The sequence below is a fragment of the Lepisma saccharinum genome, chromosome 2 (assembly GCF_977018435.1).
Source record: "Lepisma saccharinum chromosome 2, izLepSacc3.1, whole genome shotgun sequence".
NCBI lineage: Eukaryota > Metazoa > Arthropoda > Insecta > Zygentoma > Lepismatidae > Lepisma > Lepisma saccharinum.
In genome coordinates this window covers 151,700,555-151,716,883 of record NC_139230.1, presented here as the reverse complement: position 1 = coordinate 151,716,883, position 16,329 = coordinate 151,700,555, and the positions used below count along the sequence as shown (strand labels likewise).

At 36.9% G+C, this 16,329-nt stretch overlaps 1 protein-coding gene across 1 annotated transcript; it reads left to right on the top strand.

Moving 5' to 3' along the window:
- Nucleotides 1-197: 197 nt before the first annotated feature.
- LOC145984538 (uncharacterized) lies at nucleotides 198-14,143 on the top strand. Its single transcript, XM_083118190.1, has 4 exons — nucleotides 198-301; nucleotides 4,257-4,383; nucleotides 6,259-6,450; nucleotides 13,818-14,143. The coding sequence occupies exons 1-4, from the start codon at nucleotides 212-214 to the stop codon at nucleotides 13,886-13,888; spliced, it is 480 nt and encodes a 159-aa protein (XP_082974316.1). The 5' UTR covers nucleotides 198-211; the 3' UTR covers nucleotides 13,889-14,143.
- Nucleotides 14,144-16,329: the final 2,186 nt, after the last annotated feature.

Sequence of the window (16,329 nt, the reverse complement as noted above, 5' to 3'; positions counted from 1 at the left end):
AAATTTATCTGCAGCTTGTGAAGATTATTTTTAAATCTGTCAGACTGCAATAAAAATAATTATATCAGAAACCATCATTTTCATCATGTTCCATTAATATTTTATAATTTAAAATAGTTAAGTTTATGTTTGAAAGATGAATTAGCACAGTAAATTTCAACATTAATCCTATGTTGCTTTCTTCTGACAACAGGCACTGAAGAACACATGCATGAAATACAACTGGGGAGAACCTAATTACCATGTGATGACAACATACAGAGGAAGAGAACAGGGAGCAGATCCATTATACAGTTGCAAGGTAATTAGAGATGTGGTTGGCATGTAACCAAAACAGTGCAAATTTGGATAATCAGGATTTTGCATAACTGAAAATATTGAGTTAAGTATAAGGACTTGCATACTTTATCAACTTATGGCACATAAAATGCAACCAAATGGGAATGGTAGTATGACACTCAATAAAAGAAACTGACACATCTGAAAAGAGATGTAAATTGGCCTCACTACTACACCCATTCTCCCACTCCATAACACACAATACAACATACACACACACACACACACGATTCTTCTTTATTATTTACTCAAGTTGTGGTATTCTTGATGGATAGCGTGTTTTCTATCATTGTCAGTCTCTTAAGTCGCCAGTGTATGCACTGTGTCCTTAAAGTCACCATCTATTCAATTAAAGCACTGGCATTTGTTTGTTCATGAATACATGATCTGTAACTATCTTGGAAGATGGATACATAGGGGTCACCAAGTATGTCGAACCCCATTCACATGGCTGAACTCCATTTGGGTTCCTTTTCTTAGGGCTCCATGAAAGAATGACCAACTTACTTACACCTATACCTACAATAACTTTCAACTCTTTTCTTTCATCTTGATATTGATTAAATAACAGCCAGGTTATGCACATCTGGTTATGTACTCTGGCATAACCAATGTTGCCAGTACACCTTGAAATTTAGGGAAAACCTACATTTTTATGAAAATGTCATTCAATAAAAAACCCAGAGAGCCTATCAACACACATCGAAAATTATTGAAAGTGACTCCAAAGCTCCATGCATGTTTTTTCTACTTGATATAAGAACTTTTTTACACCTTAATAACTTCTGTCCCAAACTGAATGTTCATGTAGGGAATCATTTTCATGCTTAATGTTTAAAAAATATCCACATAGAAAATCTTAATGCCCAGTGAAAGGTTCGTGTCTCTATAGCTTTTTGCACAAAAGTTATGTGCATTTAAAGTCTCAATTGAATGACTTTTTGGAATATTTGTAAACAACTCCATCTCTCAGAGTCACCAAACTCTCAAAAATCTTTAAAAATTTCAGACTGTCTCCTTCTGTATCTTTTGAAGAATAGCTCAACTTCACTTATAATCACATTCTATAGAAGAAATGAGACATAAATTACATGGTGCACACACATACAGGAAAGGATCATTGTTTTGACAAAGCAACATTTAACCCTCCTGTATGGCCATAGAATTGACTTCACAACCACCAAGATCATCAACAAGTCACCTGGCTGATATCCCGAATAAACTTCTTCATCATTCGCAGCCAGGAAAACTTCAAGAATTACTTCACATGCCTCTGTGGGGAGGAAATGTTACAGCGGATTCTCAGATTTGAAGATCTACGCACCAAGAAAGCCAAGCTGTTGTGAACTTTGGCTTTCTTACCCATCTTCACCAAACTGAAATATACGATCAAAAATACAACAATGGACAAGCTACTAAGTTGCACCAGTATCATATTGGTAAGAGAAGAAATACATTTCGCAAGATGCAAACATTGATAGACAGAAGCCTACTCCATAGTCACCTGGAAATCTCTTCTTCCATGTCTCCGATGGATTGGGAATGGACCAAAGCCCGAACGGAACTACAAGCCAGTAAGACCTTGGCCAAGCAGAGCAGTAAATACATCTGCCTAGCTTGAACCGACAGTCAACCGACAGCCAACTGACAAAACCGGCAGGACACCACCCATCACACCGTTGTCAACCTGACGGACAAATGTTTTGATGAAGCCATGATCTTCATCCTGTCAAAGGGATTGAACTTCGCTCCAGCTCCTAAGACCATTCCAACCACAGACATAATCAGCAGCATTGAGCAAGCCATAAAAGACCTTCCAGTCACAGCCACCCAGAACATATGTCGAGAAGTGTACATGGCTCTTAAAAGGGCCACTTAGCCAAAGCAAAACATCACAGCAACAGAGAAAGCTGTGGTAAAGCAACTGAGAGAAGACCAGGACATTATCATTCTACCTGCAGACAAAGGAACACTGCTGTTATACTCGAATCCACAGACTACAACAACAAAATCACCAACATTCTCACTGATGGCACATACCGACCTTTACTTCGAGACCCCGCAGCTGCAATAGAGTGGAAAAGCAAAGCTCTACTGAAGAAATCCACACTGCCGGAAGAAACCCTGGACCGGTTAACACCCAATGAAACAGTACCTCCATGACTATGGCCTTCCCAAAATCTACAAAGCTAATGTAGCATTAAGACCTATTGTCAGTGCAGTGGATGTCCTACCTACAGGCTGGCCAAATTCTAATGGCACAACTCCAACCTCTGAAACACCATGTCAAAAACTCATCGGACTTCATCAAGACCCTTCAGAGCATCACAACCTCTTCTGGCGACCTTCTAGTTAGCTTCAACATAGCATCGCTCTTCACCAGAGTGCCACTTCAAGGTTCCTTGAAACTGCTAGAGCAACACTTTGCACCAGACATCATCAGCCTCTTCAAACATACCCTGACTTCAACCTATTTCAGCTACAGGGACAGGTACTATGAACAGACCGATGGAGTGGCAATGGGATCCCCACTCTCGCCTGCAAGAGCTAATTTCTTCATGGAGGTCTTCGAACACGAGGCACTCCATTTAGCTCCACAGAAACCTTCTGCATTTACATAGACGACCCCTTTGTCATTTGGCTGCATGGTGAAGCAGCCCTACAGACATTCCTGCATCATCTCAACAACCAGCACATGAACATCAAATTCACCATGGAGGCAGAGACAAATGGCAGCCTTCCACTCCTTGACATCCTCATCACACGCAAACCGGATGGGACCTTAGGACACAGCATTTACAGGAAACCTACTCATCACACAGACCTATACCTGAACACTCTAAGAGTTTTCACCAATCAACCATACTCTCAACATTGTTTCACCGGGCCATCTCCATCAGCAACACAGAGCACCTTCAAGATGAAATAAGACACCTGTGCACAGTTTCAGACAGAATGGATACAGTGAAGGCATCATCAACAAGACACTAGAGCAAGTAACGCACAACAAGAACAACCAACAAACAAACCCAGACCCCCTGATAACCAAGAAGAGAAGAAGATAGCCATCATCCCATACACTGGAAACCTCTTGCAGTCATCAGTCACATTCTTTCAAAGCACAACATTAAGACAATCCACAAACTGCCACCGAAAGTCAGAACCCGACTTTGAAATCCTAAAGATGACCTAGGACAGAAGACACCCAGGGTTTACCATATCATCTATTCCTGCAGTAAAGCCTACATTGGAAAAACGATGAGGACAATCGAATAATGTTGCAAAGAACACACCAGCTACATGTAGAATTTCAACCTGAAAAATTAGGGTTAGCAGAACATTCCATCCAAGAGGGCCATATAATTGACTTCACAGCCACCAAGATCATCAACAAGTCATCCAATTACTGCTGAATCAACAAAGAAGGAATAGCCAAACATGGGGAAAAGGAATGCCTCAACAGGGACAAAGGACTAGAACTGGACCCAGCCTGGTTAGCAAGAGTCGACTGGGAGCGCGGACATCGCAGAGGCATCACCTGATCGGTCCACCACTTACACTGGACCCCTCCCACACCAAATACATATAACCTTACCTTGACATATCTCTGCACTTCAATCCCTGAAGATGAGAGTGACGCTAGCTCTCGAAAGCTTGGAAGCCTATCCAGAAATAACCTGGCTGATATCCTGAGAAAACTTCCTCAAGGTGTCCTAGTTTTGAATCCTGAGTTACACATGGCTTTTCATTGTTTTCTTTTCTTCATCTTTTTCATTAATTTACAATTCCTCCTCATCCATATAATTGACATAGATAAGTAGAAAAGTAATGTGGAGTAACCAACAACAGAAACACAAAATTCAATATTTTGTATGTACTCGATATAACTTGCTATTTGTTTATAATTATCATTATAGGTGACTATTCCTCGCTATCCAGGGAACACAAATGTATTCCAACCACACAAGTTTGCTTCAAACCCAGAAGAAGCAAAAGTTATTGCAGCTGATTCTGTTTTGAACCAAATAATGCCACGAAATGATGGTAAGACATTATTGTTTACTTTTACATAAGCATTTAAAATTATTTGTGGCCTTAAATGAAAAGCCTATAATACATTTATAGTTTACAAGTTAATGTTATATGTTGTAAAGAAATTTGCTTAAGCTTCAGCATTTGTAAATATCAGTTCAAGTGCATTTTTTAATTTTTTTTTACAACACTGCTTTGTTAGATTTCACCAGAAACATTAGAAAAGAATATAGGGAGCTAATGTGCAGGTAAGTCACAGATTTATATCTAAAGAGGAGGCTGTAATGGGGGTAGTGAATGTACAATTAAAGAAGTTTCCCTATGTATCTAAAGTCTAGAGAATCTTCTAAATACTTACCGCTATTTAGACTTCGGCTCATACGCAAGATAAATGAATGCAATAGATGCTGTTTATGTTCTGTGAATTTATCCTTCACCAAGTTGTGAACAAAATAATATATCCTGTCTACATTTTCACTCTTCACTGCAAACAACAAATTACACAAAGTAATTTTACCTAATGCCTGGCTATGGGCCTGGTGGTACAGCCATGTTTACCCTGCAACATCAAGAAAATAAAAATAGTGATGATGGTTAAATGTATGTTAAATTCAATGACAAATGCATGAACATGTAGGGAGCAGTGCAGATAATTATAATTATTGGCTGGCCCTATATTATATATTTGGAACCTTGTTTAACGTACAGTATTCATTTCTTTGTAGAGGCACATGCTTTTGTATTTTCATAAAATTTCATAAACTGTCTACAGTGATAGATTTGAGTATTGTGTTGTTTGAATGCAGCCCATGTAGGGCTTGGAACTTGCATATATGTTTCCCCTCAACTCAAGCACATTACATTGTCCTACATTCCCAAGCCAAGGTTTCAAGTTTGTTTCTTTGGTAAGCACATGGCGGAATGCTACAATTATTCAAAATGTCCACCTTTAGCCTGCACACATGCCCTAAGTCTCTGTGGCCACTCATCAATTGCATTACACACTTCATCGAGAAGTTTGATATGATTTGATTTGATTTGTGTTATTTAGCATCACTTTCCTGCCACTTTTGGTTAATTGCCCTGATAAGGATGAGTGTTGATATGAAGGGACACTCACAAAGAGTGACACCCAAGGCAGGATTGTAGCATGCTGTGTTAATCGCTCTGCCACAGAGGTCCGCTGTATCGAGAGGGAAAGTTCCCACTGCCTTTACAAAAGACTGCTTCAGATTGGCAATATTGGGATGTCTCTTCTTGCAACTCATGTCTTAAAGCACAGGTCACAATTTATAGTCCAGAGGGTCTAGGCCTGGACTGCCATATGACCAATCTGAGGGAGAAATGAAGTCAGACACATTTGTCTCAAGCCACTGCTGGGTTGTTTGAGCCTTGTGAAATGGTGCAGAATCCTGCTGAAAGCTCCACTTCTGACTATGAGAGAGAAAGTGTAGCTGAGAAAGTTGTAATAGTATTTAAAGTAGAACTGGGTGCAATGGTTGATGATGGCAGTGAAAGATAGCCAAAGTTAATTTCTTTATTCACTTTGTGCACTATACAGCTATTCTCGCATTTTATCAATTTTCCTTTACCAATTTGGTCAGTAATATGTTTACTTAACCCAGTATTTATATTATTCATATACTCTTCCCACATTGTCTGTCCTCTGTCTCTCTCTCCCTTCCCTTCCCTTTTGTGTGTGTGCTGAATATGTTTAGAAAATAAACAATAACAAAGAAAAATTTTTGCTTGCAATAGCAATGTTAAGTTCTTTGAACACGGGTGGTAATTTAATTGCTACTTACAGATGCAAGTGATGAAAGCAAAGAGAAAGCATAAAATTGTATGCATTCCCTATATACTTATAATATGTTTTTAATTTGTTAGGTTATGAAGGAGCTGCAGCTGTTGTCACCACTGGTCCAGTATATCAACAACCTCCACCGCCAATAGCTGTTAACAGTTCACCCACATATCATGTAACAAATGCTCTTCACCCACGCCCAGATATGTCAATCGCATATGCTTTGCCACCACCTCATCCAAGTGGTCCATATTTGTTTCCTGGAAAAGTACCACGTATGTAATGCAATATATCTTGCTATATTAGTTTTAAAATATATTTTGACTGATTAATAAAAAGTAATATAACTTACAGTGGATCTCAAGATTTAAAAAAAAAAAAACTAAAGTCTGTAAAAGTTTGAAATGTGCATAATATATTTATTACAAAAATATTGATAAGCTGATACTGAGACTGCTATTCATACCAATTCCCACTAATATCAATACTGCTAGGAGCTTCCCTGATCCCTGATGCCATAGATGATAATGCTGTTCTCTTCTAAACAAGATTACAGAAGTGATTAGATCCCAATTTACACTGTAGGAGCAGTCCCTATTGGGCCACATGAAAAAATATAAGCAGATGCTCAATACTTCGATGGTAGTGGAGTAGGTAATCCAGAAGTAAGCATGTGTTTCAATTTTGTATGAATAAAATCCTCCCTTGCATAGTTTCTAACCTAGATGACTTCTCAAAGATATGTTAACTTTTTTGTGACCTGTTGGCATACATAGGGTGACCAGACGTCCTCTTTTATCTGGACATGTCCTCCTTTTTAGGTGTCTGTCCGGCATTCGGGCAGATTTTGTAGAAATGTATAAATGTCCTCCTTTTTGGAAAGAGTATAGTAACCATCATAGAAAATGTGCTTAATAAAGAATGCTTCCACACCTAATAATCATCATGTGTTATTTTACGTCTGAAGTATATCACTTGGGGCATGTTAAGCATTCAAGCAATGATCACTGAGCATTTGAGAGCTGAACCACGATCATTTTGCCCGAATGAGTCATTAGTACTAATCTAACTCGTTGCATAGCTCTCTGAGCAGGGAATGCATGAAGTTTGTGCAGTTGCTTTTCGAGTTACACATACATGATGCAGAAAAGGATACTGAGAATTTTGATTATTAAGTAATGTTTACTTTTGTGAAATAACGTAGCAAAAGTGTAAATTAGGAAATGATCTCGTAAGAAAATATGTAGCTTTTAATGATGGAAGAAACAAATATGAGGAAAAGTGTAAAGTTGTCATTCTTCCCTGATGTTGAAAGTGTTAGAAATATTTGGAAAAGAAGCAAAACTCAATTATAGACTGGAGGCACATAGTGGTCGGATCGCACTTTAAACTGTAGGTCCAATCCTGATTAGCTGTTGTGTGCATAAAGTGAACTAAACACCAAAACTCAATCTCAAATTATAGATATTCTTAGTTATTATTGTCAGGTGTTAAACAATAGATTAGGGTAAGAGGATATTATTGGAAAAGATCATCGGAGAAGTATCTGTGAGCAAGGTAAGATAAGATTTTTTTATTAAATTAACAGTAATGACACATGAGTTGCGATTTTGTTTTTTGCGGTGTCCTCTTTCTTATGGCTTTGTCCTTCTTTTTCGCCATCCTCTGTCCTCTTTTTTCAACGTATGTGTCTGGTCACCCTAGACATACATACATAGCATACCCATGCTCCTGTATGCAGGTTTGCATATATATATAAATACCTGCTCAACTTCTGAAAATGTGCTCTTCTTTATTCATATCAAAGTGGGAGCAAGTTCTCAGACTTTTTACAAATACAAAATGCAATACAAGCTCCAAAATCTTGAGAAATGAGAAGGTGTTCAGTTTTATTCTTACTGTATGACCCATTAGCTTATCTGAGTATAAAGTGGTCCTTTATACCAATATAGATATTTGATTTTGTAAAAATTTAAAATATTTCAAATATTAGTCAGTCATATCAATCTACCACAGATTTTTCTTTGAACTATTCGTAGATTCAAATGTGATATTATCAAAATAGCTGTTGTTTAATTTAGAAATCCACTTTACCATACAATATTTATGGAGAATTAATTAAAACTGCACATTTTGCTTGATCCTCAAGATATTTGAACTCTGAAAAAAGTATTGCTGAGAATGGTTCTTGTTTCACACAATTCTGGAAGAATTTTTGGCCTCTATCAGTGATTAAATATCAATTGATACCTTTTGATACAAATACCACTGACATCTACTGATGCTGTTACAATAGTATTGATATAAACTCAGTCCTAAAATAACATTTAAAAGAATAGAATGAAATCTACCACAATTCTGCATTTGTCTTCCATAGAAACTTTGAGTAAATGCTTGTTTTACTTTTACATGTATATCCATACAAATTATGAAAATAGATTTTAGATTAATTTTCAATTCAATTAACACACAGACGAGTGCATATTAGGGTGGAGTGAAGATAAGTAACACTGGAACAGGGTATAGTGGTGTCGTCAAAAATTGTGACTAGTAGTCTTAACAGTTTTTGAATTATTAATGATTGAAATCCATCAGACACATCTGGAACACACTGTAGGTTTTTGTTAGTTTGCATTCTTTTGGATAGAGAGATAATGTAAAGAAAATAATTGTTCACTGGTTCGTTCTGTGTTTTGTATTGCACATTCACAGGGGATATGGCATATTCTTTGAACTTGGAGTTTGTGTAATCTGTCACATTTCTGGCAAAAATTCCACTTAATTTATCAAAGCTGTGCCTCATATAGGGCATTAATTATAGCTGAAATGAAATGTTCCTCTGTGTTGGTTGCAGTGAGTAAATTGGTCCTTGCAAGGCCCACATTGGCATTGGTTGTCTGTCTGTGATGTGATGAAACAGGTTCTGGTAAGGGCGATGTTTATATCTTTGGCATTGTAACCATTCTGTTGTAGAGTGAATTTTGGCTACAGGTTCTTGTGATGTGACAGGGATATTAACACGATGAGACGCATGATGAAATATTCCACTTTAAACCATAGACCCCATCTCAATTAGCATATCTGAGCATAAAGTGGACTTAAACAAATTGTGATTCAGACATGGTGGTTGTTGAGGAATTCCAAGAAAACTGTCTACACCCTGTCCCAAGAATCTATGGAGCAAGCGAATGAAAACAAGTCCCATGCACAAGTAGGACTTGAGAGACCAATGAATGTGTGAGAAGGGAAGTGAGTGCATGGAGAGGAAAAAGTGGCTGCAGCAATCAGTCCTTTGCAGTAGCATGCACTGCTTGCTCCACCCACTCGCTTGCTCTCCTTCTCTACCATTATGTGCATCCTTGCTCCACAGATTATTGAGACAAAGTGTAGTGCTAGTAGTCAATGCAGCCAAATGTCAAATGTGTTGTGCGCATATCTGTAGAAGCATGTAGGTGAGAGTGAGGCATTCTTCAGTTCTTCATGTTCAAAATTCTCCATGAAGAAATTTGTGCCAGCTGAGGAGAGTGCAGACCCCACAACCACCCCACTGTGTTGTTCATAACACTCATTGTCATATAGTAAATATGTGGATGTCAGCCTGCTCAACAATTGTTGACACGGTTCCCCGTGAGTTCTGATGTTTTGTCTTTCACTGGAACTCTTGTAATCAACAAGACTATTTCAAAGCTGATGAAAATGCATTTTGGGGTAATCTTGAGTGGATTCAGTTCTTGGATGAATTCTATTGATTTCTAATGTGGTGTTCACATTGTTCAACCATAAATTGTACCAGAGATGCGAGGTGTTTGGCAAGGTGATTGGTCGGGTTACCTATTACTCTGAAAATGAACCTTAGGTGAAAGGGGGCCCCCTTTGTATGAAATTTTGGCAAGACAAAGTATAGGTGTAGGCTGATAGGTAACAGAAGTTAATAGGTTTTCTTTTGTGTGGATGAAGTGGGATTCCTGGCTAGTTTTCTGTAGGATGTATGGGTTACATATTAGGTCCAAGATATTCCTCTCATAATATAATGTGGATATTAACACTATTACATTCCCTTTGTTACTGACAAAATAATGATATCAAGGGATGCATGCAGACTTTTGGAGCTGTTTGGTCAATTGTGGTGATGTTTGATTTTGGCAGATCATCCTTTCAAGGGCTCCACTGGCTTCTTGGTCAATTTCCTTGAATGTTTATGCTTGGAAGTGGTTAATGACTTTTTCAACACTGGTGATGATGTTCTGAATAGGTAAAGACTTTGGAAAAAGAGCAAAGTTCAGTTATTACTTATTTTGATGATGAAGATCGTGGTAGTTAAAAGTTATTTATTGATGATGATCAATTATTATGATCACATTGTTCACTTCTACTTCAGGTCTTCCTGATTTCATTTCCTGCAGGCATGAGAATTTCTTTGTTTGCTTTGTGATCAGCTTTCATCACATTAGGTTAGCTCAGCTTAAAGTAGACAAATCTACCCACTTCCACTCTGGTAAGATCTGTAAGGCTATTACCAGGTGCAAGAAATAAAGAGATCAGTTAATACTGCCCATCTGATTGTGGGTGTAGTGGATTCTTTCTTTAACCAGGGATGTTCTGGTCCATCTCAAAATTATTGCCGATCTTCAACCTGATAATTAAGTTAAAGTTCATTAAAGAGAATCATGTATTTTTATGAAGAAATTTTACTTAGAGTCTTCATTAATCAGAGCAATATTATAGCATTATTTGTAAAGGTCAATCCTTCTTCAAACTTTCTCTTTCCATTCATGTGTTTTGTGCTGTTATTTTAAATAATATATTCCTCGGAAACTTTAAAAAGTTGATGAATTGATTTATTGAATTAGATAATTTTTCAACACTTTTATGCCACTTTTGGCTAATCACAACAATGAGGATGATTGATGATATGATGAAATTGATGAAGAGAAAGAGTAGAATTCAAATCTGGGACCCCTGGCGCCACAGCATGCTGTGCTAATTACTCTACCACACAGGTTCACTACTTTAAAAAGTAATACTTCCATGACCATGTAAAAATTCCAATTGCCAGGCCATATAGATTTCCCCCTCGTTCTGTTCATCATACTTCACGAAGGGAATTATAATCCTCATTCTGAACAGAAATTTTGCCAGACATATAATGACCATCTACAAACCACCAGTAAAGGTCAGGTCTCTACAGTTACTAGATAGGGATAACCTCACACTCAAAGTACTAGGAGTATACCATATCCCCTGTGAATGAGAGATGCAAAATGGGACAAACCAGGCAAGTCAGTGAACAACATCGCAATGAACATCAAAGTTACATCCAATGAGTTTAGTCTAAAAAATCAGAACACAGCATCGCAGAGACACATACAATTTTATTCTCAGACATAAAATTTATTACCAGATTCAAACGATACTGGAACAGAATGATAAACAAAGTTGTAGCTATCACCTGGAGGGAAAATGAATCTGAACAGAGATGTATTTCAACTCAGCCACATGTGGTACATGCTTCTCTGGATCACAACAAACAGATCTAGATCCTAATCCAAGGTTAATTCCAACCACTAGCCTTTCCAAATCCAAATTAATATCTGGCCAATGAGTTAAATAAGTAAGGTAGATATGTATCAGTAGATGGATGGATTGATATGGTTAGACAATGAAATATTTTGTACAAAAGCCAATAACTGAAGAATTCACATGTTGTCATAAGCAAAATAAGGAAGTAGTAATTATTTTGTGTTTCTCTCACTAAAGGCAGAGAAAGCAATACATGTTCTGGAGATAAGAAAATACCTATTTGGTATTGAACAGGAAATTTAATCACTGATTATGATGGGGGGGGGGGGGGGTAGAGAATAGAAATGAAGTTCCCAATCCAGTACACTGGGTGTAAGGAGTTATCTTTTTGGAAGGTACTCAAGTGTGAACTTCTTTTCTACAGAGTATGCCCTGGAAACTGCATTCTTGAAGGCAATATAAAGTGAGAATGATTCACATTTCCATTGAAAGCACAATAAAATGAGATGTTTTAGAAATTTTGACAATTTCATCCCCCTCCTCTTTTGCAGGTTGGAGTCAGCCACCACTACTTTTCTGTAACTGCAAAACATAAGGAATAAAATTACCCTATCACTATACTGTATCATATTTCTAGAAGAAAAGTATACTTACTTCCATTTTTCTTAGCAAAAACCATTACATTTCATCTATATAAAAAATATATATTTTAATTTGTTGTTGTTGTTGTTGTTGTGATACCCATAGAATGTGGTAGGTACAAATATCCTAAAAGGGAATGTGTATGATATCATGCAAATGAGATAGACAACATAAAGATACACACACACCCTAAATTTGTAACAGCTGTGTGAAAGTAATGAAAAAAAAATAACATACCATAAAGTAATATAAAAAAACATACCAAAATTTGACTGGTACACTTATTTATTATAAGTAGATACCAAATTGATAACACTCAAGTAGTAGTTAATTTTCTCCATCTATACAATATAACAAATAAATTGACACTAACTGATATGCACTATTACAAAATTGCACCCCTCAGCATGCAATTACTAGGGACATTGAATTTTCGCGATATGCGAAATTGCGAAATGTAAAAAAAGATTCAATTTTGAACATTCTTCACGTAACTACACCCCCAATGATGAAATGTGCATGAATTTTATTTGCGAAGTAATGCGAAATGTGTGCTTTTCCATGAAATGAACGCTTTTTCGCAAAATAACCGTGAAATATCATCAAATTAAGGAGAAAACACGCAAGAACGGCAATCGAGGTTGCACGATCAAACTGTCGATTTGTAACAAAACGTTTGCCTAAAGTTTCCTACCACTAGCAGCTGAAGAACGTTTTATCTTCGATCACATCAGGAAGATGCTGCAAATTGGGATTTCCCATGCACATAATCTCAGTTCGAAAACTTCGTTCCCTGTCAAGCTGCATTCCTTTCTTCCCCCGAATGTCTACTCAACTTCCAGTTTCATTGAACTTGCTAGCTGTAGCAGCGATAAGATTAGTCTGTTCCCGCACATCAAGGGAAACAATGGTGTCATTCGTGTTCAGTCAGGAATGAATTTTGTTTATCATGTGATTTTTAACATGTGTTTGTGTATGTGCAGTAGTGATTATTTTATTTGTTGGACAGCAAGGATATCCTTTAAATACATACAATGAATAAATCACTTGAGATATGCAATTTAGAAATGAAGTGATTTTGTGTTGATGTTTTCTTTTTGGTTGGACAACTAAGTACTTGTGCATGTGTACAGTATATAAAAATGAAGTAGTTTATCAATTTATAGATCTTTTGTATGTTGTTTCTTTCATAATGAAAAAGTGTGTGCATTTTTTTTTCACCACTGGTATATACCGCTGAGCTAACATTTTATTTACCGCTCTCCTCAGTTTTTATTTACCATAAATTTGTGTCCCTAGCAATTACAAAACTCACTACATATGAAAATTTTGTTGAGTCCTGCATATACATATGTGATCAAAAAGAGGAGGACATGGAATTAATTCATTGCAAAATGCAATCAACTGTTGTGTTTTAATATGAGGTATTAATAAAGAAAAAACCTTGCTTAACAGTAATTTTCTCTTTTCCCCTTTGTAGAATACGATCATTATTATGAAGGACAAGGACCGTATGCTGTTTCAACTGTTCCAGCACCAACTATGTACTGAAGATAACTTTTTCAATCATGACAAAAGCATGCTTACTTATATTTGGTATTATCAATGCCTATAACAATGCCATTCTGGTACATTTTGTGCAATTTGTAACATACATGACTTTGTTTATTGTATGACATCAATACTATTACAAAAGTATGTTGGGTCATATTCATGTTTTGTTACTAGTATTATAAAACATAAAGCATAATATTGCTTAATGTGCTTATAGAACATTGTTAAGTGGGTTAACAGAGTTTACATATATATTATATACTTATAATATATATATATATATATATATATATATATATATATAGTTTATATATTATACTTATTATATGAAGAGCGCTCAAAGCAGCTATAGTTGAAATGGATTATAGTTTGAAGGCCATTTCAACAGTATGGTACCTGTGATATACTCAGCTTGCATGAAGCGGAAGCAGAGAGGTAAAAACTATATGTTTTTTAGTAATGTTTTACTCACATGTATACATTTTTACAAAGCAGAGGTATTAATGATGGAATCTCTTTCCACCAGTGAATTTTTTTGTTAAATGTGTCAAACTATTAAGTTATGCTTTCTAGCTTCACATAAAAAATTTGACTGGTACACTTATTTATTGTAAGTAGATACCAAATCGATAACACTCAAGTAGCAGGTAATTTATCAGGTCACTTATGATGTGCACATGCACAAATTTTTAGGTAACTTAAAGTCTTTCAGTTTTTACTGCATTGTTTATTTATATATACCTATAAAAAATCCCAGTGAAGTTAGGTGTGATGCACTAAATTCTGGAATCAATGAAAGATATATTATTTCTGTTACACAGTGCTTTTCATGCTCCAATTTTCTACTGTCTATCCACATAATTTTGACTTCTATTGTATAACTTTGTGTACAGCATACAGAATGAACAAAGAAGATTGTTCATGGCTGGCATGGTAAGCCCAGTTTAAGTATTTCATAGGTGGAGTTCCATAATTCAACACTGCAGTTGTATTGGTTTTCCAATTAATTTCGAAGAACCACTGCCTTCATGAACATAGGCTACAATCTTCATCCCAGAAGATAACCTATGTTAATGAAGACAGTGATTCTTTAAAATTAATCAGAAAACTAATAGAAACTGCAGTGCAGAAATACGAAACTCTAACTATGCAATAAAAATAAGACTGTGCTATCTATAAGAGGCAGTCAAATGAAAATGGGTGAGTCACCAAAAAAAATTCTTTAAAATGTATTAACTCAAAAGTAATCTCCAGAACTGTTAACACATGTATCCCACTGAAAGACAAGACAGTCTATTCCATTCTTGTAGAATCTTATTGGCTCCTAACAGATCCACAACTTTACCCAGTTGCATACGTCCTTCTCTGAGTGAAACCAATGTTCATGAATGTCTCTCTCCATTTTACCAAACATGTGAAAATGGCATGGGATAATATCTAGGCTGTAGGGAGAATGCTGAAGTGTTCCCCAGCCAAATTCCTGAAGCGTATCCCTCACCAGATTGGAAGTGTGGGGGTGGATGTTATCATGGAGAAGGGTGATGTCGTTCGATAGCATTCCAGGGTGTTTAGCTTAAAAACATGCTTCAGTTTGTGCAAAGTGTCTTCATAATACTTCACATTGATTGTGGTCTCATGTTCGAGAAAGTCGACAAACAGCAGGTCCTTACGGTCAAAGAAAAATGTAATCATGACATTCCTGGAACTTGTGTGCACAGCTTTGGACTTCTTTGGTGTGGAAGCATGGAAGAGGCTCAAAATGGTGACACCATGTTTTGTCCCTGCTGGATGAAAATGTAAACCCTTTCTCATGATACCACTGTAGGTGACCTAGGGATGCAACTTCTGTAAGTCTTTTGTTCCTCTGTCAGTTGATGTGGAACCCACTGCATACAAATTTTTCTGAACTGACGGTGATCTTTGATAATGGCATGTATGGAACCATGGATTATCCCAACCAAAACATGAAATTCTTCCTCTGTGACCCATTGGTTTTCCTGGATAAGACCATCCACCCATGCAATAACACCCGGAGTAATAATGCGACAGGCTGTGTGGGTGTGGATCATCTTGCAGTGACATGAGTGCATCCAGCAAACATGACCATGACATGCAGTGTTCACCATACGTAATAGACATGTGATTAGTTTCTCGTCCTCCAGCAGTTAAAAAATTAACCACACCTCTCTGCTCTTCTTTACTCGCCTCCATTCTGATGTTGGATGAATACACGTATCACTAACTTCACTTCCTGTGCAATAATCAGTGAGTGTGTGCATGAGAGTTGTCACTGTCCTTCCATCCTTCCCCACAGATGACAGTATCATTCAGAAATAGCAGTGTCACCCACTTTTGCATGCCTGCCTTGAGTTCTACAGGTGTGGTGTCCCATTTTCATTTGACTGGGCCTTATGTAATAGAAGATATTCAATGATGTA